The sequence below is a fragment of the Sinocyclocheilus grahami genome, unplaced genomic scaffold (genome assembly GCF_001515645.1).
Source record: "Sinocyclocheilus grahami isolate Dianchi unplaced genomic scaffold, SAMN03320097.WGS_v1.1 scaffold13.1, whole genome shotgun sequence".
Lineage (NCBI taxonomy): Eukaryota > Metazoa > Chordata > Actinopteri > Cypriniformes > Cyprinidae > Sinocyclocheilus > Sinocyclocheilus grahami.
The window spans coordinates 1,605,507-1,631,493 of record NW_015505192.1 but is presented as its reverse complement, the minus strand read 5'-3'; the positions used below and the strand labels follow the sequence as shown (position 1 = coordinate 1,631,493).

Here is a 25,987-nt window from a genome sequence, read left to right as displayed (position 1 = left end):
ACTGGTAAAAAAAAATATATATATATATATATATATATATATATATATATATATATATATATATATTATATATTTTTTAGTTCCGGTAAGTAAAAATATATTTTTTTGTAAAAAAAATAAAGGTAACACTTTATTTTAAGGACCAGTTCTCACTATTAACTAGTTGCTTATTAGCATGCATATTATAAGAATATTAGCATTTTATTAGTACTTATAAAGCAAATATTAATGCCTTTTTCTGCACTTTATATATACTTTTTCTGCATATATATATACACACACACACACACACACACACACACACACACACACACACATTTAAAAAATCATAATGCATACCAAAGAGCTGGTACAGTAACAAGCAATGTATATTTATATAGTCATGAGTAAGTGGTTTGATTAATGCCAGCCATACCTCCGATAAAGTTGGTCTCTATATAATCAATGATTTGGTTGTAGTCGCTGACAATCGTGTCTCCATGGATGAAAACCGGCACTTCCTCCCCTAGGTTCAGCCTCATAAACCAAGGCTCCTTGTGCTCAGTGAGAGGCAGACTGACATCCCGTTCTTCACACAGCAACCCTTTCTCATTGATCACCAGACGCACCTGCCACAAAACACACACACACACACACACACGACATCATCATGACATCCTACTGCTTCGAGACTCTGAGAGCTTTAGGATTTTAGACAAGGGTTATTATATAGCTAACTAAAACTGAAACCATAATAATAATAATAATAATAACAATAACATTTTCATTACTTGAAATATAGTAAATGTTAACTCAAATAACATAACATATAAAAAAGCATTTTATTTCAGCTTCTCATTTTAATTTAGCTTAACTTGATGTACTAAAATAACTAAAACTGAAATAAACAATAATAAAAAAACTATATAGACAAATCATTTTTAAAAACTACTAAAATGACAAAAACAAACAGCAAAATTAAAAATTAATGAAACCTCGAATAGTATCTCGATGATATAAAATTACATTGTTTTGGACTTTAAAAGAAAATGCTGTCATTATAGGCTACTGGGGAATTTTTAAATTAGCAGTACAGCTTTCAATTTTGAATAATATACTTTGCTGATAATATAAACTGTAACAAAAAAAAAAGTATTCAACGAAAAAATGCAAAATAAAAGCAAAATCAATTTCAGTGTTAATGTGAGCTTTGAAAGCAGTCTAGTTTTAATTAAATGTCTGGCTGGCCAGCTGTTAGACATTTTTATGGCTTGTAGATCTAATTTTCTTCTTGTTCATAATTTGGCTCTAAGCAGTAATAACCAATGTGACTCTCATTCATTTTGTACTCAATATGCAAGGTGTAAAATGCCTGTTTGTATAAGGTCTACTGCAGTAACTATAGCAACTATACATATAGTAACTATAAATACAACGTAAGAACATTCTGAGCTCTGACACTTTGGCATGAAGCTAAACAACACATCGTGTTTCATATAGTTACTTAAAGAGAATATTTGCTTGCTTTAAGTCTTGATGTACAACAGGAATACAGCTCTTGTTTTCTTCCAGTTTTAGCATTAAAGATACAATCCTGCCTCATACTACAAATCCAGATTAATCGGTCGATAAAACAAAGCGCTCTGACTGATGAGTGACAAGAGCATCAGCCAGCAGCTTGAGCAAAGCCTACTGAATGTCAGCTCATATTCAGCTTTGACTGTGCTGAGGCCTGCGAGGTGTTGCAAAGTCAATAGACACATTTGATGAGGCACTTTATAACAACTGTGTGATGTCTGGATTCGACCACTTTACTTTTTACAGCTTCATCAAGATCATACATTGATTAAATACAATTCATGACCAAAACAAAGGCACATGACAGTGATATTGAAAGTCTATTTTCTGAGATGACATGATTGTTTTGATGCTCATCCCTAGTAAATGTTCTCCAATTAATATTTCTATAAAAACAATCAAAATCTAATTTCTCTGGAGCCTTCGAGAGAAAACACACTCAATGGTGTCAAGCTTTGCCATGTTTAACTGTATTTCTCAGTCTGCTGGTTAGTAAATAGGAGATGATTTTGGCAGGTCATTGATTTTTTGCTCGGCTTTCCATGCAAGTCTGTAACTACTGTAATCAGCAAAATGAATCACTTTGCTATCTGAGCCTCACCAATGTTTTGGTCAATTTAATATTGCTGTGAGGAGTCAGGTTTAGCTTAGGTAACACGTGACATTCATTCAAATCATGTAAACACCAGCAGAAGACTGACTGTGGAGAGAAACATCTCTCGCACAACAAACAAGAGCCCGACACCTGGTAGGTCATTCCACCAAATAATGAGGCCTTTTCCATTATGAATCAATGATTTTTACAATAAGTTTCATATTAGAACATTTGATCAGACATTGAATGTCTTTAAGTTTTAACAAACTGCATTGTGCCATCTCGCGCTATATTTAATATTTTTACTATACGCTGAAATATTGCGATGGTTGACTGTCATATTTAGCCATTACTAGCCTTGTGCTCAAGGTCATGACACTACAAGGTATTTCTTAGACAAACTAACACACACACACACACACACACACACACACACATATATGCTTATATATATATATAATAATAGTGTGTGTTTATGTAAATGTGTGAAATATATATTGTATTTATTTGTCATATATATATATATATATATATATATTTATTTTTCTTCAATAATATACTTTGCTGATAATATAATATACAAAAGAATCAGTGTTTTTGTCAACTCTGTATCAATTTCAGCGTTAATGTAAGTTTTGAATGGCCAGCTGTTAAGAATATATATATATATATATACATAATATATATATGGCCATTCAAAACTTACATTAACGCTGAAATATATCTGATTATCTGATATAATAACACATAGTAAAAGTTGGTGTCAGTATTAATTATTAAAGTCATTATTTACACATTCATGAGGTACACAAAAGGCATTTTTTTCGTGGAGTGACACTGGCTGAAATGTGCACGAAGCAATTGACAGCAGAATACGAAATCACCGTTTGTTTTTCACAAAGCTACCTTATTTTAATGAATAATTTAGAGTGCCATCATCCTCCAGAGCAAAGCAACACACAACTCTACAATGATAGCCTTATACCCGTTATAAACAGCTATTTATTTGCTCCCAAATCCATCTCATAGACACTATGCATAAAAGTGATCGATGATGTTGGGCTGCAGTGGACTTGAAGCTAACGTTAGTCAACTCAAAATGTTCAATCTTCTCCTGAGGGTTCGTAATGTCTTCATAAAGGACGCAACAGAACAGACAGGTAAGGCCAATTAAACACGCATCCATCCAGAGAAAGCGCTATATTATGTGACTGACATTATTTGTCCCACTGCATAGTAGCTATAGATTCACCCACCATTTTCATGCTGTGTTTTTCTTACCTTTTGAGAGCTGAAGGACTGAGTCCAGTGATACAGAACGAGCCTGTCTTTGGAGAATGGCTTGTGTTCTATCGTGGGCTCGTGACTCTCCTCTCCGTCTGTGATTTTGCCATCTTCATCCATAGCTGATATGGGCCACCAGCTACAGTTGGTGGGAGTAACATTGTTGGAAGACGCCATGACAGAGGATTTCGTGCGTGTGAGAGAGGAGCAGAGAGAGAGAGAGAGAGAGGGAGGGAGGGAGAGGGGTATTTCAGCACCACGAACAGGGGCATCATCGACACGCCGTCGGCAGCCTCACTTTCGAGCCGCTGCTGTACTCTGGTTGTCCACGATAAATGTGTAGAATAGGGCTGTCAAAAAAAAAAATCGCATTTCGAATATTCGTCGAATTTAAAATAAAAAATGAGGTGTGCGTTAAAGAGCAAGCCTTATCAGCGGCGCACGAGATGCGATGAAGATGTAAGTGTCGTTGCATTATAATGTTTTTGTTAGCCTATCCAGTTGAAAATATTAAAAATATAGCGGAAAAAGAGAACATCAAAGCGGAGAAGATCTTTACATAAAAACCGAAACCAAGCCGTTCACACAGAACGCATATTTCATTTCTAGACGGACATCTATTACTGCTGCACTCGCGTCTCGCACAAAAGAGCCGCATGTTTAGAAAGCCATGAAAAAATGAATGCAAGTTTAACTTTGAAAAAAAACATATAGTGAGACTTTATGGCGGGGTTTTCCCCATCCCACTGCATCTCATGTTTTTAAATGAAAAATGTACTCTGTGTGATTGGCTTTCCGCCCCTTTGTATTAAACTATGCATACATACATGATGCTGTTTTGTTTATAGCTGTTTAAGCAACTTAATTATAATTGGTTTATAAACATTATTTTAAACATGCACTTTTTTCGCAGATAGTCATGTTATCTTATGCTTTGAATGATGCACCCTCTTGTGACCTCAGGAGAGAAGCCAAAAGCTTTTCTTCAGCCTAAATAAAGCGTTAGGGTTAGTTCTGGCAGGTCACGTGAGTCAAGCTTGCATCAGCTGATTCTCAGCTGATCACATCTACCTATAGGAATATGACATCTATCGCGGCATTCCTATATAAGCTCTATTCAGTCTTATTCAGCAGCTTTTCAGCTTGCTCCGGAGCAAATTACCCTTCTCCATCCCCAGCTCCTCCTTTCGCCACAGTCAGGACTTGGCTTTCTGATATTCCTTGCTAATCAGACTCCTTTATCTTGAATAAAGTGTTACACTTAAATATCATTAAGTACATTAATGATATCTGCCTTGTTCGGTTCTGTTAACCCTGCTCTCGATAGTGGTCCTGACAGAACTGAAATTATGCATTTTACATCCGAATATAATTCGAATTTTGATCATATTTAAGTACAAAATTCGAATTTAGTTTTTCAGCCATTTTGACAGCCCTAGTGTAGAAGGGTGCATGCAAAATACAGATTTCAGAAAAGATGGAAAGGATATCTAGTTAAAAAGGCATAAATGTCCCATTTGTTATCATTTTGGTTGTACAAATTTTTGAAGAGAAAAAAAAAAAGTTGACTATTTTCTATAAATAGTGTTGATTCATTGGCTCCAAAATGTCTAAAAGTAAAAACTAGCAAAAAAATGTATACCTTAAATACACAATTATTGATAATTATTTCCAAAAATAAACAAATAAAATAAAAGTTCATGCCACAGTCAATGTTTTTGTGATATCTTTTATGTATGTATGTATCTATGTATGTATTTATTTATTTTGTCAATTTACGACAAAACGGATGCATGTTGGTTTCACCACATGGATGTGGCTAACAAAATATCAACAATCAAACAAGTAAATAAATAAATAATATATATTATGTAAATATATATAGATATCTCTGGATGGTTACATCATCTAGACATATTTTTTTATTTTAAATAATTACAAATAATAGCCTATAAAAAATTGAAACATGCCCTTCACAGGAGAGGTGTATTCAAATAATTGTCTGTATGAATAACTTTTTAATGTATTTTTAACACAAACATTTTTTTTTTCTTTATTACAATATATATACTGTATATATATGTATGTATGGTATATGAATATATATGTATATACATTTTAATTTATTTTTAATACAAAAAAGCTTTTTATTGTTATTTTTTTATTTATATAATTTCTGGATGCTTACACCATCTAGACATTTAAATATTATACAGAAAATTAAAACATGCCCATCACAGAAGAAGTGTATTCAAGTAATTGTCTGTATGTTTTTCCCCCCTTTATTACAGTATAATCTCTGGATGGTTACATCTATACTTTTTACTTTAAATAATTACAAATAATACAACAAATTGAAACATGCCATAACATAAGAGGTGTCTTTGAGTATTTTTCTGTATGGGTGGCTTTTTAATGTATTTTAATAAACATTAATAATAAGACACAATAAATGCATTAAAGAGTCAAAACAAACCGACTATGAAACACTTGTCTCAATCGATATGGTTTGTTCTATTTAATAATGGCTTAGTAGGATTGAATATCGCTGTAACTACAGCTGGTCACCGCAATACCACACAGCAACCAGCAGAGGGCGCTGCTTCTCTCCACGCATATTTCTCTGCTGTGAGTTCAAGCGCAGTTAATACAGATTTCTCTGTCAGCATTATCAGCATGGATAATGATCCAGCGAGTGCAAGCTAGCCTCGGTTCAACAATCACTCAACTGAAGGCGCAAGACTACGGGTTCATTTTACCAGAGAGAAACCAGATTCTTTGGGAAACGGTTCATTTCCCTTCCGCTTGAAATAAGTTCTGTGTCTAGACTTTTATTTATTTATAGAGTCAGCGTCAACAAAGCTTTAATATCATACCAGTTAACATATAGGCTATATTTTTTCATAAGCAGCCTACTAAAAAAAAATTTTTTTTTTAACTTATAAGGTTAATTAAAGAAATAAAAATGGAGCACAGATAGTCAGAATAACATAAAATGAATTTAGATGTAACATTATATTTATATTTTTTTATTGCATTATTAGACTGATGTCACTCTACTAAACTTAGCTGAACTCCTCAAAACCCAAAAGGTCAAATTCTAATGATTACTTGGCCCAAGGATGATCTGTTTACTGTATGAGGCGTTAGCCGGTGTGATACATTAACATTTTCTCTCTTTCAGTTTATTCCTGTCTTTATTAGCCTACTCTCAAAACGTTTGTAAACCAGTGCACCTTGTAAAAAATATATAAATCAAAGGGAAGCAACTGCATCAACAGTTTCAAGTATCTAAGTTTGAAAATGCACACTTTAAATAACAGACACGGACTCCGCCGACCCCTGATATGGACATTGAGCCCAAACCCTATTCTGCAAGTGATCTTGCAGCGCTTTTAAAAGTGCCTGGCTGCTGAGGGGCGATTGGCCTGTATTTTTGGAACAGTGTTGGGATCTGGTAGCCTTGTTGGGACTGCTAAAACATATCCAGGAGCGCCAAGTGCAAAGAGGGGAGGCAGGGAGAGGGGAGAGGGATTGCAAACCACGAAAGACCACTGGCTCGACAATTCGATTAAAAATATCATTGTAAACTGAAACAATATCATGTAGCCTAACTTAAAAAGCAATCCTCCCTTTCCCAAGTCATTTCAACTTCATACTTTAGCACGTTTATTTCCTTTTTTACATATTTAAGGATTTGCCTTTATCAGCAAATTATGCGCGTATACGACAATTCTAGAAGTTCAAGTCAAGGAAAGGATCTCCTATCTCCATTTTACGCATCTGTGGAGTTTGACAGATGGATTTAACAGCGCCTGACAGAGATTGAGCCGTTCGCTATTGTTGTCACAATAAGTCACATCTGAAAGTTTGATAAGTTAGTGGTAATTGCATTCAGCGTGATGAGCGGAGGTCGCTTTGAGTTCGATGATGGCGGAGCGTATTGTGGAGGCTGGGAAGGAGGTAAAGCGCACGGGCACGGGATCTGTACCGGACCTAAAGGACAAGGAGAGTTCTCCGGTTCCTGGAATTATGGGTTTGAGGTGGTGGGAGTGTATACCTGGCCGAGTGGAAACACTTACGAGGGGTATTGGTGCCAAGGAAAGCGTCACGGTCTAGGTTTGGAGACCAAGGGACACTGGATCTACAAGGGAGAGTGGACGCACGGATTCAAAGGCAGATACGGGACGCGCATCAGTCAGGCCAGCGGTGCCAGGTACGAGGGCACTTGGAATAACGGACTGCAGGATGGTTACGGCACGGAGACCTATGCGGATGGCGGTAAGGTCGAAGAATGAAATTTTGTGTGCGCAAACTGCAGTCTGTGAACTGACATTTTAAGACCAGGGGTTATGTAGCGCAACACTTACACCTAGGGATGAGGGGTTCAACGATTCCGCTTCCGATTCTCCTTAACGCGTCCTCAAAATCCTAAAAGGAAAAATGTCCTCCTTATTTGCATTCACCCCTCGCTCCGTTGCTAGGTTAGAAAAATGAGATCGTTTCAGATGTAAACAGAACACATATTAGGCTACATATAAGAAATAATTCTAATGCAATAATCAGTCATTCTATAAACTAAAATAATGTTTCATTCATTAAAAATAAACACACCACTGAATGAAAGGAAAGCAAGGAAAATTGATTATCTTAAACTTATTAATTAACACTCGGAGTGATTAATAAGTGATTTTGATTCACTAAAAAGAACCGGCTCATATTTTCGTCCCGCAAACGAACTACACCTGTCGCACTGTTTTTGATTCACTAAAAATAACCAAGAATGAGACTCGTTTGTTCCGGTATCGGACTACATCGATCGCGTACTCGCGTTGTGTTACCACTGAAAAGTGCAGCACAGTGCCTGTGTTTAGAATTGAATAGTAGATCGCCGTTTATTGAATACCGTGCTAAAGGGGTGTGCGATATATATCGTCTAGGATAATATCGTAATTGTTGTTTATACGATATGACACTATCGAGTATATTGCAAAAACCACACAAAAATACACCCAGAGAGTGCACGCACAGCCTACAGTATGTGATGTAGGCCTATGTTAGACTACTGAGCAAGCACATACATTTTAGAGTCCAGGCTTTCACTGCATGATACATTTATCCTACATTTCCCCCAAAGTTCAAGATAAGGGGGCAAAAATGCCCCTGTATAACTTTTATGTCTTTTATATTTATATCATCTGATATTGTTAATGTCACACGTTTTTTCTCCAAATATCAGCACGATTGCAAATGTGAAATTGATTTGATGAACAGTTCAATAAATTAGTATTAAGTGATGGAGACACTTCTTTTTGCAGTATTTTGACAACGAACATTTCAAAACAAGCCACAGCAGAACTGTTTTGCCTCTCTGAGTAACACATGACAGTGTCTTGCATTACTGAATCAATCAGCAGTTTGAACGAATTGGATGAATGAATGACTCACTCATGTAGTGATTTGCTGCCGCCTACTGGCAATTTTAGGTTTAATATTCAAAGTATATTTTCCCTTTTTTCCCAGAAAAAAATCATATCAGTATTCAACGTTTTTTTTAAATATCAAAACATTACAGGTTAACTGCATTCATGTCTTGCATTAAACAGTCTGTGTGAATGCATCTAAATGCCACTTCAGATGCAGATTCTGTGTCACCTCTGCATTGTAAACACAAATTTTGTTGATACTGATTTTATTTGCCAGCCCTATAATGTCTTACTATTTGAATTTATTGATAAATTTAAGAATTTGACACAAAAGATGATGCAGACATTTAATCAGATTAGGGGAAAAAATGGCCTTATAAAAGGTAAAAATGCCCATGAAAGGTAAACATCAATTTAAACTTATTGGAAAAGTTCATTTCTGTTACTCCTGCAAACTAATCATTGCACAGAATATGAAGAATATCAAAAGCTTTGGGAGTCAGCGGTCCACGGCAGTTCTAAACCTGCCAAAGTACCAGCACAATACACAAACTCTGCAAAATATAGTCTAATTATCGTTTTTCCAACAAAATTCCAGAAAATATAGAGATTTTGTCATTATCGCAGACCCCTAAATACTACACAGTGTACACTGTATAAACCTCATGCATCAGAGAAGCAAGTGCGCAGCCATCTTTAGAATTTTGTCTTTGAACTTCCGTTTTTGCAGTAGCTCTGTATTTCTGTAGTAATTAGCTGGCAAAGTGGATTTAGTTATTGTAGAGTTAGCGAAAGTTATGTGCATTGTAATGTTCAAAGTGGATGCCAGTAGACTGTAAAGACTTTAAAACGAGCAGTTAATTCATAAATTCGTAAGACCTTACCATCATGCAGTGAATATACAAACCGGAACTCAGAAGACAACCAGTGCAGTGCTGAAAAGGGGTGGGGCTATATATGGTTTTTGTTGTTGTTGTTGAGTAAGTGAAACTGTGGACATTATACCATAATAAATATTTCATAGTAGTAGGCTATGCTACATAGACACATGACCTTTTCACTGTGTTTAATTCAGCAAGAGATATCCAGACGTCTCTTTTTTTTCTATTTTGTTTTAAAAAGATCATATGACTTAACATGTTCATATAGGCTACAGTTCATATACAGGCTACATACAGTACTGCAATCTAAAAGTAAGTTCCAACTTTACCTACATAAACATTATATTGGTATTCTTTAACACATGGCTAAAAGATTCCTATCTTTGACAATCTCAAAAATTAATTAAAATGAGATGAACAGTCATTCATGATAGTAGTATTAACTTGAAGCTTACAATCATGGAACCCTGGTGTTGCCACAGATGGCCTTTTGGGTAAATGCCTATTGCTAAGAAACATTTGCCAGAGCAGAATGGAGGGTGGTTACAAATCAGTGTCACAAATCCTGTTCTTTCTGGGCGTGTGGTGTGAGTACAACTAAAAAGGCTCATTCAATGGTGGCCAAGTCGTTTTTCTTTTGTTGGGTCACGTTAGGCTTTTATGTCCAAATTTAAGGCAACTTCCTGACTTTCCTTTCTCTTAATTTGTCACTTAAATTGTCACTTCAGACCACTACATAGTATCCTTTTCTGGCTTTATCTGCATAGTATCGGCATTTTTGTCATTATTTAGATTTATAGACCTTTTGCGTGTGCACAGTGGCCGCAAAAATCATTTGCATGTTTATGCCACTCTTAACAATGTATGGATGCCATTGCATTAAATAGCAAAATATCAAACCAAGCGGCACAATGGCATCGTTACAGCAAAACATTTAAGAAAATAATGTTTATTAGATCACACAATATAAGATTATATTAATTATTAGGACAAAAGAAATACAATACCTAAACACTTTGTGCTTATCAAACATTGATGAAACATATTCATAGCTTTCTGCAGGTGTTCTTCCATCATGTTAACCGACTTCATCCGCTAAAAACCACCACCAACTAGCTGGTTAAAAGTATATGCAAATATGGCCCAAACTGTGATTTAAATTTGGTGTAATTTTGTTATCTATTGTAATAAAATTCATAAATTTCTAAACACAACTAAAAGGCCTGTACACATCAGGAATGATAACTATAAAAATAACAATAACTATATTAGTGTTCACACCAAGGCACAATAACATTCTGTTAAACTAGAGTTTTCTCAAGCTGAATGGATTCTGATTGGCTGTCAATGCTTTTTTCGTTCATCAGCTGGAAAAAGTATCATTTTGAAAGTGATTCCAACTATGTAATTGTATATCTCTTTGTTGTTATAGTTATGGACTCTACTATTATTCGAAATTTAGAACGACTTTTAAAGCGATATCTTTATCGTTATTGTTACAGTTATCTTCCTTGGTGTGAACAGGCCTGAGGAGTCCGAATACATTTTGGATTCACGTTTTTTTTGATAGAGTAGGATGCAATTACACTAATTATGATATAGGTGTCTTCCTGTATACTGTATCTATTGAGCTGGCAGCTGAGTCATCACTATTAGCAATGTTAAGTGCTAGTACAGCACTGTGTGAATAGAGGCACGATAATAGCCATGCCTGCGCCCTTCTGACCGGCCCGTCCCTGAGGACTGATGGATCTTAGACATGTGTTGCATGACCGAACCAGACCCACAAGCACCATGACATAAATAACTGCACGTGGTTTCTTACCCCAGAGGTTGATATGAAAGAGGCGGCTCGCTAGCAGTTGTACCGCAGTAAATACCATTGTTTCACATGCCTGAAGTGACAATGAGCTTACGGGTGGCCTGAATTTGAATAAAATGCAGTGTTGTAATGCAATCTGTAGTTTAGTTGAAGGGATGATAATTCTGTCATCATTGAAGGCTCGTTCACACCAAGAACGATAACTGTCACAATGCTGATAAATAATTGGTTTAATTCTATGAGGATAGGGAAGTCCACACCAAAATTATAACGATAAAGACACAAAGGAACAATATCGTTGGGATAACATGAATTTTTAAATAAAGCGGCAAACTACAAAACTGCTGCACATGCTTAAAATAAATAGAACATTATTGTGCATTGGTGTGGACGCCAATATTGTTATCATAATTAGTTACCATATAGTCGTCTTTCTTTTTGTGAATAGGCCGTTTTTCACTCTCCTGTCTCTCCAAACCTTTATGACTTCTATAGAACACTAAAATGTTTTAAAGAATGTTTTAATTGCTTTAGTTTATACAACGAAAGTCAGCGAGGTCCAAAACAACATGGACTCCACTGATTTTCTGAAATAAAGCTGAAAAATAAAAACTGAAATAAAAATGTTGTAGGATTTACTTTGAAACTATTTTCACTCAGAAATGGCTGAAGTAGTATGTTCCTGTAAAAACATACTCCAATAATCTTTGTTTAATTGTATAATATATACAATATTGTATCATTTTGATTGTGGATTTTAGAATTCAGCCTTCTAATATGAGATATTACATTTTAGATTATAAGGTGTATATTTTAAATATTGATTTATTTTTTGTTTAACGGAATAGTTCACCCAACAATGAAAATTTGCTGAAAATTTTCTCCCCTTCAGGCCACAGATGTATGCGTTTCATTTCATGCATTACAAATGTAGCATTACATCACTTGTTCACCAATGGATCCTGTGCAGTGAATGGGTACCGTCAGAATAAGAGTTCAAACAGCTGATAAAAACATCACAATAATCCACAAGTAAATCCATAATCTGCAACAATACTTCCTACAGTCAAAAAGTCCAGTGAAAATGCACCAACATTTTAGTTTAGAACAGTTTAGGATCATTTTTGCTTCCAAACAGTGCTTGGTGTGTGCATATTTCTCTCCTGATTCAGACAAGACAGATTTTTCACTGGAGAAAGAAATGTGGATAGATGGCCGGAAGCAACTGTTTAAAGTTAAAATGCCTTTGTTTATTTATTTCTCATGAACATGCAGCTTTGCACTCCAAAAGAAGTAAACTGATGGACTGGAGACATGTGGATAACCTGTGGATTATTGAGACGTTCAGCTGTTAAGAACGATAACTATAAAGATAACGATAAAGATATAGTTCTAAAAATCGTTCTCAGTATTAAAGAATAGCAGAGTCCACACCACAACTATAACGATAAAGACAAAGAGAAACAATATCGTTAGAATCACTTTCAAAACAATTTTTCTCCAGCTGATGAACAATAAAAAAAGATTGACAGCCAATCAGAATCCATCCTGCTGTAACGAGCTCAAGAATTTAAAGCGGCAGACACATGTGTGCTTAGAATAAACAGACGATATTGTTCGCTGGTGTGGACGCTAATATCGTTATCTTTATAGTTATCGTTCTTGGTGTAAACGGGGCTTAATTCTAGGGTGAACAGGCTGGAACATCTTACCAGTTCACATCAGAAAGTCATATCTTAAAACACATCTTTTCTCTCTGGCTTTTAACATGTAGTAATATGTGCCTTTGAATTGTTTTAATCTGCTTTTGTTGTTGTATGGATTTTGAATTGTTTTTATTTGTTTACTGATTTTCTCCTTGTTATATATTATTGTATGTTGTGCAGCACTTTGGTCGGCCTTGTTTCGTGCTTAAATGTGCTCTAGAAATAAAACTGAACTTGAACTTGAACTATTTTTGTGACCTATTCCTTTAAATTAGTGGTCTGTTTAGTACTGGGGTTTCATTGTAACAGCAAAATGATTCAGTGTATTTAAATGACAAGAAAAATACTTTAAGAATCTGTAATAATGCTGAAAGATTTAAAAAAAAAAACCATTAAACATTGTATTTACATTGTATATTCTTTAAAAAAAAATCTTCTTTTGTGTTCCACTGAAGAAAGTAATCATACAGGTTTGGAATGACAAAACTTGTATTTTTGGGTGAATTATCCTTTTAACATTCTCTGACTGATGTCTTTGCCAATATAGGTACCTTTCAGGGCCAGTTCACTAGCGGCATGCGACATGGCTATGGAGTACGTCAGAGTGTTCCCTATGGCATGGCAGCGGTGGTGCGTTCTCCTCTGAGAAACTCTCTGAGCTCCCTGCGAAGTGAACACAGCAATGGGACACTCCTGCAGCAGGACATCCCAGTCATCACTGCCACCAATGCATCCGGCCAGGAGACCCTGGTCAACGCGCCCATGCCTCTGGGCCCATCTCGTGGTGGTTTCGCCCTCACCCTGCAAGTGGACCCAGATGCGGTCAAGGCCAAGAAGAAAGGCCTCTTCCGGCGCGGCTCGCTTCTTGGCAAGTTGAAGAAGTCAGATTCCCGCACGTCCCTCTCCAGCAATAAGAGCAAGATCAGCTTTTTGCGGAGTGAGTCAGCTCTCAGCTCCGCCGCCAGCGATGCCAACTCCACCATCAGCCTGGGTGAGAGCGAAGGGGAAGGGGAAGGTCACGAGTTTCCCCCGGTGGAGTCGGACATTGACGCCACTACCACTGAAGTCTACATAGGAGAGTGGAAAAACGACAAGCGCTCGGGTTATGGGATCAGTGAACGTTCTAGTGGACTTAAATATGAGGGCGAATGGCTGAACAACCAACGGCACGGTTATGGGTGCACCACTTTTGCAGAAGGTGGCAAAGAAGAAGGCAAGTACATTAACAACATGCTGGTGAAGTCTGTAAAGAAGAAGGTAATTCAGCTAAAGGGTACTAAGATCAAGCAGAAAGTGGAGCGCAGTGTGGAAGGAGCCCAGAGAGCAGCTGCCATAGCCAAACAGAAGGCCGAAATCGCCAACTCAAGGTAAGGAGTGAATCATTTTACTGCTCACAACAGCTGATTTTGGATATAGTCGGCTATTATTGTGAGAAGTGAATCAAACCGATGCTTTCTCTATTCCGTGTGATTGGCTGTTTTACTGCACGTGTCACACTTTCAGGTACACGTGCCCTAGAGTTAATCACAAACTCTGGATCAAACGTAGTTGACAGAGAATATTTATATCGAGCTTTGTGAGCCCACTGAACCTGATCTAAACCAGGTTGGATTTGTTTGGTTTTGTCAACTACTCTGAAACTCAGAGTTTGTTCAACTAGCTTCATGCAACAGGCCACAGAGTGGACTGAACTGCTAAATAAATACATACATAAATAAATATTTACTAATAATAATACACTCTCCACAAACCTCTTCTCAGCTAGATTTACCTCTAAGTTTCAGAATACACAAGCCCAAGCCAAGCCTGCCAGAGGATGTGTTTTGTAGGTTTTACATAACATGCGCAAGAACAAAAAAACATCCTGATGCCACCTTGGTGTTGGTTTCCAGACAGTCTGCCCAAATGCAAAAACAAACAGACTCAAAGCAGGCCACATGTTCCAAGCTTCTTTCCTATGCATGGCGTCTTAGTGGCTAGACTGAGCTCCAGACATGATAAAGAGGAGTCTAACTGACACACACTTCTGACAGCATCTGCAGTTTATCATGGCGATGCTTACAGTTATAAACAGCGGGCTAATTTCAGGTGAAGTGGCTTTGATAAAATCTTCCCTCCTTGTAAGGAAATGCACAAGCCAAAGACAAACAGCCTTGGCTTCTCAGTCATCAGATGCTCGCTGCTGTTGATGCTCATCCCATAAAAATTCATTTAAGGATTATTAAAGATGACAACCTGACAGCAGACTGAAACCAGATGAATCAAAGTACAAGTTTCAGGGGGGGAAAAAGACATTCTCATTCCTTATACATAAGCAAAACATTTATATGTCAGAATAACATACAAGACTGTTCAAATAAGGAGCTTACTGTGACTAAACACCTCCACGCCACTTCTCAAGTTTTAGCCAGTGCCAAATCATTGTTTGTAGAAGAGAAACCTGATCTTATCATTATCAGCAATAAAAGGCAGACTTCTGACACCAACCCAGACAGATCAGAAAGGCTAACTGGAAATCAAAACCAACACACAGCTGTCTACAGTGAACTTGGCAGTAACTTTTCTGTTGTCATTCAGTAATATACTAGGTCAAAATGGGGATAAGAACAGGAACATTTTTATTCCGCTTCTGAATGGTGTATGATTTATTTATTTAGATGTGAAAGTGAGATAAGTGTATGTTTTGTTTACAATATGACTGGCATAAATTTGGTGGTGAAACATGCAATGCAGTATATGTTGGTTAAGGTATTTCCTTCTCAAGTTTCATGGTCCAGAGCAGGTTTATTAAAAATGTTATTAAATTCCTGTATAGAATAAAATAGTAAACAAAATAGTATAAAATAAAAAAAATTATAAAATAAAATTGTTATAAAATAGTATGAAATAACTGTATTATATAAAATAAAATTCTATAAACATTTTATAAAACAGTATAAAATAACTTGGTATAAAAAATTGTGTAAAATAAAAAAAAAGTATAAAATATAAATGATATAACATAACTTAGAATAAAATAAAATAAAATAGTATAAAATAACTGAACAAAATTAAGTAACTGAATGAAATGAAATAAAATAAATTAAAATAAAATATTAAAGTTAATTAAAATAATAATAGTATAAAAAAACTTAGAATAAACTTTGATTAAAATAAAATTGTATTATTTATTTTATATTTATTTTGCTACTGCTACCTTATCCAAAGCCCTATCTGCAACTTCCCTGTCCTATCTGTATCTGAACAGACCTCCTTGCCCTCCACTATTGATAAAAAGTAAAAAAAAAACTGTGGCCGTGGAGTTTGTTCAGGTGCCGGTTAGCCCCTTTACTCTAATCATAGTGTATTTAGAACAGTAGAGGGTCTTGTGTGGAAGACGAGACTCCTCGGAGGCCATGGCACTGGGTGTAAATGACGCACATGGGTCTGGTGTCAGAAAAGGAGGCCTGTCTAAAAAAGGACAGGCACTGTTGCTATATCACAATCACAGGGGAATGCAACAGCTGATAGCCTCTTCTATCCTCAGCTTCTTAGACGCTCACACAGACGTACCTGACGTAATTTACAACCCTTACATATCACCAAATATATTTATACATATAATTATCTGTTTTATATGTAAATATTGTAATAAAAATAGGGATTTGAAAGTAGGGAAAAAAGAAAATGATATATTTATACATATATATCAGTATATTTGAGTGTGTGTGTGTATATATATATATATATAATCCTGTTTTCCAATTTGGTAAACCAGTACAAAAGGGCTCTTGATGAGATTACAAAAAGAAATGTGTCAGCAATGGCATTGGATCATTCAGGGGATATAAATGTTGCCTATCCTGCAAATGAGTGAGAAGATGGGTGGTATATAGATGTACAACACCCTACTTCATTCCTGAGTTCAGACACGGCAGCTCATTTTATTGGTGATTATCAGAGTACATGATACCCGGTTGCGTAAAGTGATTAAACATATAAAGACTCTATAAAGTCTTGTAGGTTTTTTTTAGTGTCTTTAAATATTTTCTCAGTGACATTGACACAGATATCGTTTTTCTGTATACAAGCGTACATACATACATCTGAATAATGCTTGTCAATCTTATATTATTTTGATGAATGTGAAAAAAAAACAAGATTAGAGAGAATTTAGGTCAGATAATACATCTATATTAGCCTGCTATTACATATAGCTCACTATCATTCATGACCATTCACCAGCAAGAGTGAATTATTGAATTAATTCATTAAAGAATAAAAAAATATATAAAGATAGTTCTTTAATCCATTCATTGAATTAATTCTTTCTGCCTTCTCTCTGTTAAAGTTTATCACCAGTCATGTAAATGTCAGGATGTGATATGAAATATGTCACCTGATAAAAGATGGGGGACAACACCAATCACAAAAAGCTTAAACAAAAATCAACCAATAAAGTTTTATGTTTTTTATTTTACTTATCTGGTAGTACTCTCATCTCAAATGTTAATAAACAGGTCTTTGAACACGTCATGAGACCCAAAGTCTGAATTAAAAAGTAAATTCCCACATGCGAAGCACTACTAAAAGTTCAACTAGATTTGTTATTGATTTACATGTTGCAAAATGTCTCAAAAGTTGCATAAATGTTGCAAAAAATATGTAACCTATGGCTCAGAATGTTTCAGTAGTACTCATTTAGCAAGTTATGGGTAGGGTTTCATTAGTCTAACATCACTACAACACATTTTAAAAGCATGGTTCAGTTGTCCAAACAGCAGAAAATGCCATCTATATTACAGATCTGTCAGCAAACAACCAACCTAGTTATGCAGAACAATACAATCCTACACGGAATAGGTTACTTGTTGAAAGCATGCTATTAAACATTATTTTCTATTCATAGCACTTTTTTTAATGGTGTGTGGCAAAATTAAGAAATATTCCAAGTTGTTTACAAAAGGGTTCAAAACTTTACTACCGATTATGGAAATTAATTTCAGAAAGAATTTATGAAAGCATCTGCCAAGAACTTAATGCAGACATTACTGTAAATGTATATCTATGACATACTACTGAGAGGGTCTGAACTTTCTAAAAGTTCCACTGACAGCCACCCTCAGTACAGTGTCTTTAAGTGTTCGGGCTATTTTGAACTCAGGACACCCTACTTCATTCCTGAGTTCAGACACGGCAGCTCATTTTATTAGTGATTATCAGAGTACATGATACCCGGTTGCGTAAAGTGATTAGACATATAAAGACTCTATAAAGTCTTGTAGTTTTTTTTTAGTGTCTTTAAATATTTTCTCAGTGACATTGACACAGATATCGTTTTTCTGTATACAAGCGTACATACATACATCTGAATAATGCTTGTCAATCTTATATTATTTTGATGAATGTGAAGAAAAACCAAGATTAGAGAGAATTTAGGTCAGATAATACATCTATATTAGCCTGCTATTACATATAGCTCATTCATGACCATTCACCAGCAAGAGTGAATTATTGAATTAATTCATTAAAGAATAAAAAATATATATAAAAGATAGTTCTTTAATCCATTAATTGAATTAATTCTTTCTGCCTTCTCTCTGTTAAAGTTTATCACCAGTCATGTAAATGTCAGGATGTGATATGAAATATGTCACCTGATAAAAGATGGGGGACAACACCAATCACAAAAAGCTTAAACAAAAATCAACCAATAAAGTTTTATGTTTTTCATTTTACTTATCTGGTAGTACTCTCATCTCAAATGTTAATAAACAGGTCTTTGAACTCGTCATGAGACCCAAAGTCTGAATTAAAAAGTAAATTCCCACATGCGAAGCACTACTAATAGTTCAACTAGATTTGTTATCGATTTACATGTTGCAAAATGTCTCAAAAGTTGCATAAATGTTGCAAAAATTATGTAACCTATGGCTCAGAATGTTTCAGTAGTACTCATTTAGCAAGTTACGGGTTGGGTTTCATTAGTCTAACATCACTACAACACATTTTAAAAGCATGGTTCAGTTGTCCAAACAGCAGAAAATGCCATCTATATTACAGATCTGTCAGCAAACAACCAATGGATTCTTAAGTGCTGAGGGGATATTAACATTGCTTTTTATAGTGCAGACAACTGCTAACCCATCTCTCCAAATAAAGACGAGACGGGATGTCTTGGGTTGCTCTGGTTCTACTAGCAATATACAAGTTGAAAATGGAGAAATAGATCTGTCTTCTACAAAAAAAAAAAAAAAAGTTTCACGCCCATGCTTTTCCTCTCATAACATACATAACCAACTATATTAGAACTGGCAGTATCTTTGCCACATTACGATAGTAAACTATTTAATCTAATGTCAGAAATAAACAGAACTTTCCTTTAATAGTTCACCTCTGAAACACTGCCACAACATATTACATTTACTGTATGCATCTGTTGTACTGTAGACAGGTGTTAAAGTCCTAATGAATTTCTGTTTTGGTTTTATTAATGCTATAAAAACGCTTGGTCCTTATGGTTCAGCTGGTAGCGCATGTTACTAACAATTGATTATATATATAAACAAACTATCTTGAATGCACTGTAAGTGGTTAAAAACATCTGAATTTTTTTGGGGAAATAAAAAAAAAAGAATATTTCAGCAAGAAAAATGGTTGGAACAATGTCAGCAGAATTATGCAACATTCAGAATAGAAATGAGAACACCTTTTAAATATAAATTAATTGAGATTTAAAAGAAATTAATGTAACTGCATGCAATTTTTTAAGTTAAAAAAAGAGCCAAATTGGTCAAAAATATAGGTAAACAATATTTAAACATTTTGATATCTGATATCAAATCCACAAAACTAACTGGATTTCTCAGCATTTACCAGTATTTGATTTAATACCACTGATTACATGCCTTTTTCCCTCTTCACAGAACGGCCCATGCCAAAAGCAAAGGAGACGCCGCAGAACAGGCCGCCATAGCCGCTAACAATGAGTCTAGTATCGCTCGTGTAGTTGCCAGAGAGCTCTCTCCCTCCTTCCATCAACCAGGTAGGTAGAAGACTTCATTGTTTGCTAAATATATAATCAACAGAGGCCAAAGTAACGGGCTGGTTCAGACCCTCCCGGTCCAGTGAGAGTCTGGATGCTTGCTGAATGCTTGTTAATCCAGACATAATGTCAGATTTACAGTACGGCAGCATTCATCACAGAACGGTCTAAGTGCTGTTAATGTCTTGAGTTCCTAAACCCCACATGTAAACATCTATGAGTGTCTGAAACAGGATTAGATTGCTAAAACACAAGCCCCTCAGCAGCTCACCATGTTCCTGTGTTTGTCCATCTGAAGGGCACTGCTAATCTCTTGATGGTTTTATTTTGGCACTGTCTGTCTCCAAAATCTTACACGAAGCTGTAGACGAGCATAACAAAATGCATAATTATAGTTCATTGTTTATTTTAATAATAAGCCATGGGATGTTTGCCTGCATTTGTTCTGAAGAGGTGATCACATTTCATCTTTCTTCTTAAAGTGCGGAATTATTATTCCGTCCCTGACTGTTTGCATTTGTGGCCTCTGTCTGCTACCTGTCAGCCTGAAACTGAACATGCTATTCAACACACTGGCCTTGTGTTTCAATGATAAAAATTCATTATAGGGTTCTTTTGCTCTTTTTTGAAAATGATAGATGATATCAATCAAAATAATCAAAACTAAAATAACACTAAGCTATTTATTTTGGCATGATAAATTGGTTATAGTGCAGTTTATTCTATCATCTACTTTTTTATATTTTGAACATGAATCTGAGAGAGCAATTATCAGGAATGGCAGAAAAAAAAGTTTACACGGCTTAAGTAATCAGAATAACAAATATTTAAAAAATGTACACCTCAAGAAATTAATTGCACTTTTGACCATTGTTTATGTTTTTTAAAAAGTAACTGTAAATGTCTACTGTACAAATTTACCTCAACCTCCAACAATTTCCAGAGAATATGAACTTATGTTGGGCATCGGTCGGCTCCAGAGCTAGTGGGGGCAGCAGAGAGCCTCATGCAGTTCTATTGGCTGTTTAGAAACACTGCAAAACATTGTTATTAGTGCACCTTTGAACCTATCATTTAAAAATGATTGTATGCGTGTAATATGTCAGTGCTAAATTATAATCAGCCAGTATCAATATCACTTATTAAACCTACATTCTAATAAAACATGCATCACATGGTGTCCCTCAGGTCCTGAGTATATAAAAAAACGAGCCCTGCAGGAGGTTGCTCAGAGCAATGAGAATGCAGATACAGGGATGCCCGAGCCCTTGTTAGCTGAAGATTCCATACCAACACCCCCGGAGAGCCCCTTCATGCATGAGCTGGAAAGTCTAAGACCAAGCTCCACCTCTGCACACACCCCCTCACCCACTCCAGTCATCGTCCCTCAGGCACCCAGCAGGGAAGATCCCAACCTCTTGAGCCCTGGCAGCTGGAATGGAGACAAGACCAGTCGAGGCAGCGGTAGCAGAGGCAGCAGTCGAGCAGGTAGTAGGCCAAGTAGTCGACCCACCACCCCATCTTCCACTCCTGCCATTGCTTCCGCTCCAGATGCCGCTCCTGAGGAACGTTCTGCTCCCATCAGTAAGATCCCATCCCGTACCCCTAGCCGCCAGAGCGCCAAAGCAGAGCAGGGTTCAGACCTGGAAATCAAATCTTTGCAGAAAATGGACTCGGAGTCAAAAGTAGCAGAACCTGCCCCTGCTGCTACGCCAGTAAGAACCAATCTCGTCCTCACCACCAACGAAGAAGAACCACCACCTCGCCCTGCCCCCAAGCTGTACCCCAAAGCAGTCACACCAGAGCCAAAGCCAGCTGAAGTCAAAAACAGAGATGCAACAAGGGAGCCTGTAAATGAGCGCCCAGCTTCAATGACAGAAAGCAAGCCTGAGTCTAGGACAGAAGTCAGGGAGGAGAAGAAATTAACCAACAGAATGGAGCCTAAACCTTCACCAAAACGAGAACCAAGCCCTGCCCCAAAAGCTGCACCAAAGCCTGAGCCCAAGTCAGTGCCTAAACCAGAGCCTAAACCTGTGGTCAAGCCGGTTGCTAAACCAGTTGCCAAGATCGAGGCCAAAACTGAGACGAGGCAGAAGTCTATTTTGAAAGCCCCTAGCGAAACGAGACAAGAACCTCTGGAGCTAGATGAGGTAAGGATAACAAATCAAACCTTGGTATTCTGAATACAAGTAAAATCTCAATTGGTCATTTCAATTGATTTTTAAATCCCAAAGATTGCAGACACACATATTTGAGATTTGCATAGCCTAACAAATTCAACAAAATCGCTTTTTACAACCTATCTCTACATGTACATAACTACAAATAAGTCTTGTTAGATTTCCTAAGGAAAAAAGAAAACATTACATTCCTTGGTCCCTTTGTTTCACTCTGTCCCACGACTCCCACCTCAAAACCCTTTCTGAACCTGTTCTGCTTCTAACTGTCCCTGGATTTTTGCATTTTGAATAATCAGAGCCCTGTTTTCCTTCATTAATCAATGAATCTCAGTTTATTGTACAGTGGCCCACCATCCTAGCTTCAGATGTCCTCCCAAAGGGCCATGTTATGAGAAAGCTCATTCTTCTAAACAGCTCTTGAGTGGACTGGAACACACTGCTCTGGAACACCAACAGATTGTGTTCCTTGAAATTCTGACCTGGCTTCGGTCCTCTGACCGCATTTTTCACAGGCATATCTATACAAGGCTGAACCATCAAAATGATAAATGCTCACCTTCACAAAGCCCCTTGCAGTCTATCAGAAACCCAACTTTGCATTGCATCACAGCAGCATCTCGTGGCTCATTGAGCATAGGTCCCACCAATCAGTTTTCAGAAGAAAAAAATTATTTGCCATGTGTAAAAAGCCCTACCTCTTGTAAATTAAATAAGTCAGGGGCTCTCAACTCAGGCCCTTGGGGTCCACTTTCCTGCAGAGTTTACCTCCAACCTAGATCAAACTCATCTGCCAGTAACTTTCTAGTCATCCCAAAGACCTTGATTAGCTTGTTCAAGTGTGTTTGATTAGGGTTGGAGCTAAACTCTGCAGGAAAGTGGACCTCGAGCGCCAGAGTTGAGAACCCCTGGAATAGGCATTTTATTTCTTTGGTTCCTCTAATGCAGGGGTATCCAGTCCTGCAGAGTTTAGCTCCAACCTACCAAAACACAATTGCCGGTAAATTTCTAGCATTACCAAAAACCTTGATTAGTTGGTGTAGCTGTGTTTAATTAGGACTGGACTTTAAACTCTGTAGGATAGTGGACCCTAAACTCTGTAAGAATGTAGCCCTCCAGGAGCAGGATTGGACACCTTGGCAGCAATGCCCTGCTCCTGGAGGGCTACATTCTTACTGAGTTTAGCTCCAGCACACCTGCCTGGAAGTTTCCAGTAGCCCTGAAGACTTCATTTGCTGGTTCAGCTGTGTTAGGGTTGGAGGTAACTCTGATGTAAGGTGGCCTTTGAGCAATTGCACAAGTAAATACAACCTAGAGCACCATAATTTGATTATTTTACTTTACACAATAGGCACTAACAGTTATGAACACTTTTTTTTCGTAGGGGCCAAACACAATTATGATCTGCATGGTTATATTCCTGAACATTGGTTTGGCAATTCTTTTCGTTCACATCTTGTCTTGAGACGACAAAGCCTAAGGTAAGCTGCCACCACTTATCCTGCATTTTTTCTTGAGTGAATTTCATTAAGTGCAACTGTTTTTTTCCCCTTGTAAAATCACTGTGGGTATTATTTCACACACCTTTTTCTAGCCAAAACCATCCAGGTGAAAGAAACTACCGTGGGGAGCTGTGAGAATGCACTGCGCTCCATTAACGGCTCTGTTGTTGCGTTATCCAGTTTCAGACCAGCCCTCCTAAGCTACTCTAAAGTTGGTTGTCATCTGTAACTGGACTGAGTGCTCCTAAATGATCAGTGCGTCTCAGTGCCTGAACGCTAGAGAATAAAGCATTTGTGCACATTTGCTTTGTTTGTGAAAGGCACTGCTGCATTTAACAGTTCTGCTGAAGTCTAATGCAGGTGAAACTGAATCATCTATAAGGGCTAACTGATGTTAAGTACATTCACAATCACATCACATATTCTATAGAGCAGAACATGTCATTTGGCATGTAACATTCATCTTTGGAGAATAAACAAATAGTTATGACATTACGAAATGGGTCAATCCTGTTTTTTCTTTTCAATGGCTATAACAAATATAAAATCCACCAGTGCACTAATGCTTTAACACCAGGTAGTGTCATGCATCAAAATCTCAGATGCTGTATGTAAATTCACATTTAATGTCTTAAAGTTTTCCCTGCATGATAAAGAGCAACATGGCTGAAAAAAAATGTAATTGCTATAAAACCTTCTAGGATTTTCCATAATGAAAGAAGTATTCCACAATACAATAGAATACTTGCAACAAAAAGACAAGACAAAAGTTGTAATGAGAACGTTCTAATTAGAAAATGAGGTCTATGAAGATGTAACATGGTTGATTTTATTAAGCTAAAGCACCCCTGTAAAGAGGGTCTCCACAAGTTGGCGTGAGAGTTTTAAAACAAGAATCAAAAAATACCTCTTCACTGAATGGAAAAAATTGTGTTGTGGCTTACTAACTGTTGTACTATGAATTTGTGATGATTCTTCACCCTTTTGTTTTGCCTATATTAGTCATAAAACAGTATGCAAGAGATTTAAGAATGTTCAAACCAGATTGTGCAAATGTACATGTCCCAATGTTTTATGCATGTGTGCACATTTGAGTGTTTTTGTAAATTTCTAAATTATGGACATTATCAGAAACAGTTCATGGTTTTAGCTAATTTAACCCTCATAGAGTAGTGTATTACCTCAAATTTGCAAAGGTCTTATAGAAAATATTGTTAACTGTGCAAAATGTTATTTATTGAATACATAAAGGGGTGTTAACGTTTTATCTGATTAAGTGTTTACAAGTCCTAATTCACCCAGAATACAGATATTAGTCACTTGTTTCTCATATGCCTCTTAAATGTCTAAAATCACTAGAACTCACTTTGCAACATTAAATGTTTAAATAAGTTCTTCAGTTAGTATCCGTTATATGACTTTCAAATGCATTACATTTAGCTAATAAAGACATAGTATTCAGCATTGTTATTAATACATTGCATTACTTGAGGTTTTCCTGCAAATTTCCCTCTTCACCTGACTGTTAGGTTTCTTGTTTCAGCACTCACAATCATGAATGGAGTCATTACAATAAAAGAAAATGCACCACACAATTCAAATAAATGCATTTCGACTGTACAACTGTCATTCTCTTTACTTTTGAATGTTAGCATTAGAACATGCATTCTGTTGCATTACATTCTCCATTATCTGCAGTGTATTCTACATTTACAGCCCCAAACCAATACAATGCTGTATCTTCTCTTGTCTAAGGAGAGGCAGACAAGGGGGAACAAAGAATATATATATTTAAACTCCACCTGTCCACCAGCTTGAAATATTCTCCCCTGACAGGGTCTGAATACCACGCCCAATTTTAGATTAGGGTGGTACACAGGCCTCTTCTAACACCATTTACTTTGAAACATGATACGTATATTTCACTCAGATAAAGTGGCAAGTCGTCAACACTTGTACATTAGCATTGTCAATAGAAAGCCTACAAGAAAGATAGACTGGTCAATTAACATT

At 36.6% G+C, this 25,987-nt stretch overlaps 2 protein-coding genes and 1 long non-coding RNA gene across 3 annotated transcripts in view; 1 reads left to right on the top strand and 2 right to left on the bottom strand.

The window, feature by feature from the left end:
* The window catches only part of LOC107599436 (ganglioside-induced differentiation-associated protein 1-like 1), a 9,786-nt gene extending 6,107 nt beyond the window's left edge, over positions 1 to 3,679 (bottom strand). The window contains exons 1-2 of the mRNA XM_016291019.1: positions 3,434 to 3,679; positions 416 to 608 (exon numbers count right to left, since the gene is read on the bottom strand). Coding sequence (XP_016146505.1) covers positions 416 to 608; positions 3,434 to 3,613 — 373 coding nt within the window. The 5' untranslated portion in view covers positions 3,614 to 3,679. The remainder of the gene's footprint in view (positions 1 to 415; positions 609 to 3,433) is intronic.
* A 3,251-nt stretch (positions 3,680 to 6,930) lies between these two features.
* LOC107598797 (junctophilin-2-like) lies at positions 6,931 to 25,552 on the top strand. Its single transcript, XM_016290232.1, has 6 exons — positions 6,931 to 7,717; positions 13,819 to 14,638; positions 20,177 to 20,295; positions 21,484 to 22,445; positions 23,857 to 23,953; positions 24,067 to 25,552. Exons 1-5 carry the CDS (start codon positions 7,339 to 7,341, stop codon positions 23,935 to 23,937), a joined length of 2,361 nt encoding a protein of 786 aa, XP_016145718.1. The 5' UTR covers positions 6,931 to 7,338; the 3' UTR covers positions 23,938 to 23,953; positions 24,067 to 25,552.
* LOC107598817 (uncharacterized) lies at positions 19,348 to 21,492 on the bottom strand. The gene is made up of 4 exons (XR_001610602.1): positions 21,448 to 21,492; positions 21,217 to 21,329; positions 20,567 to 20,656; positions 19,348 to 19,488 (listed from the first exon to the last, which is right to left on the bottom strand). It is a non-coding gene; the product is annotated as an uncharacterized lncRNA (long non-coding RNA).
* Positions 25,553 to 25,987: the final 435 nt, after the last annotated feature.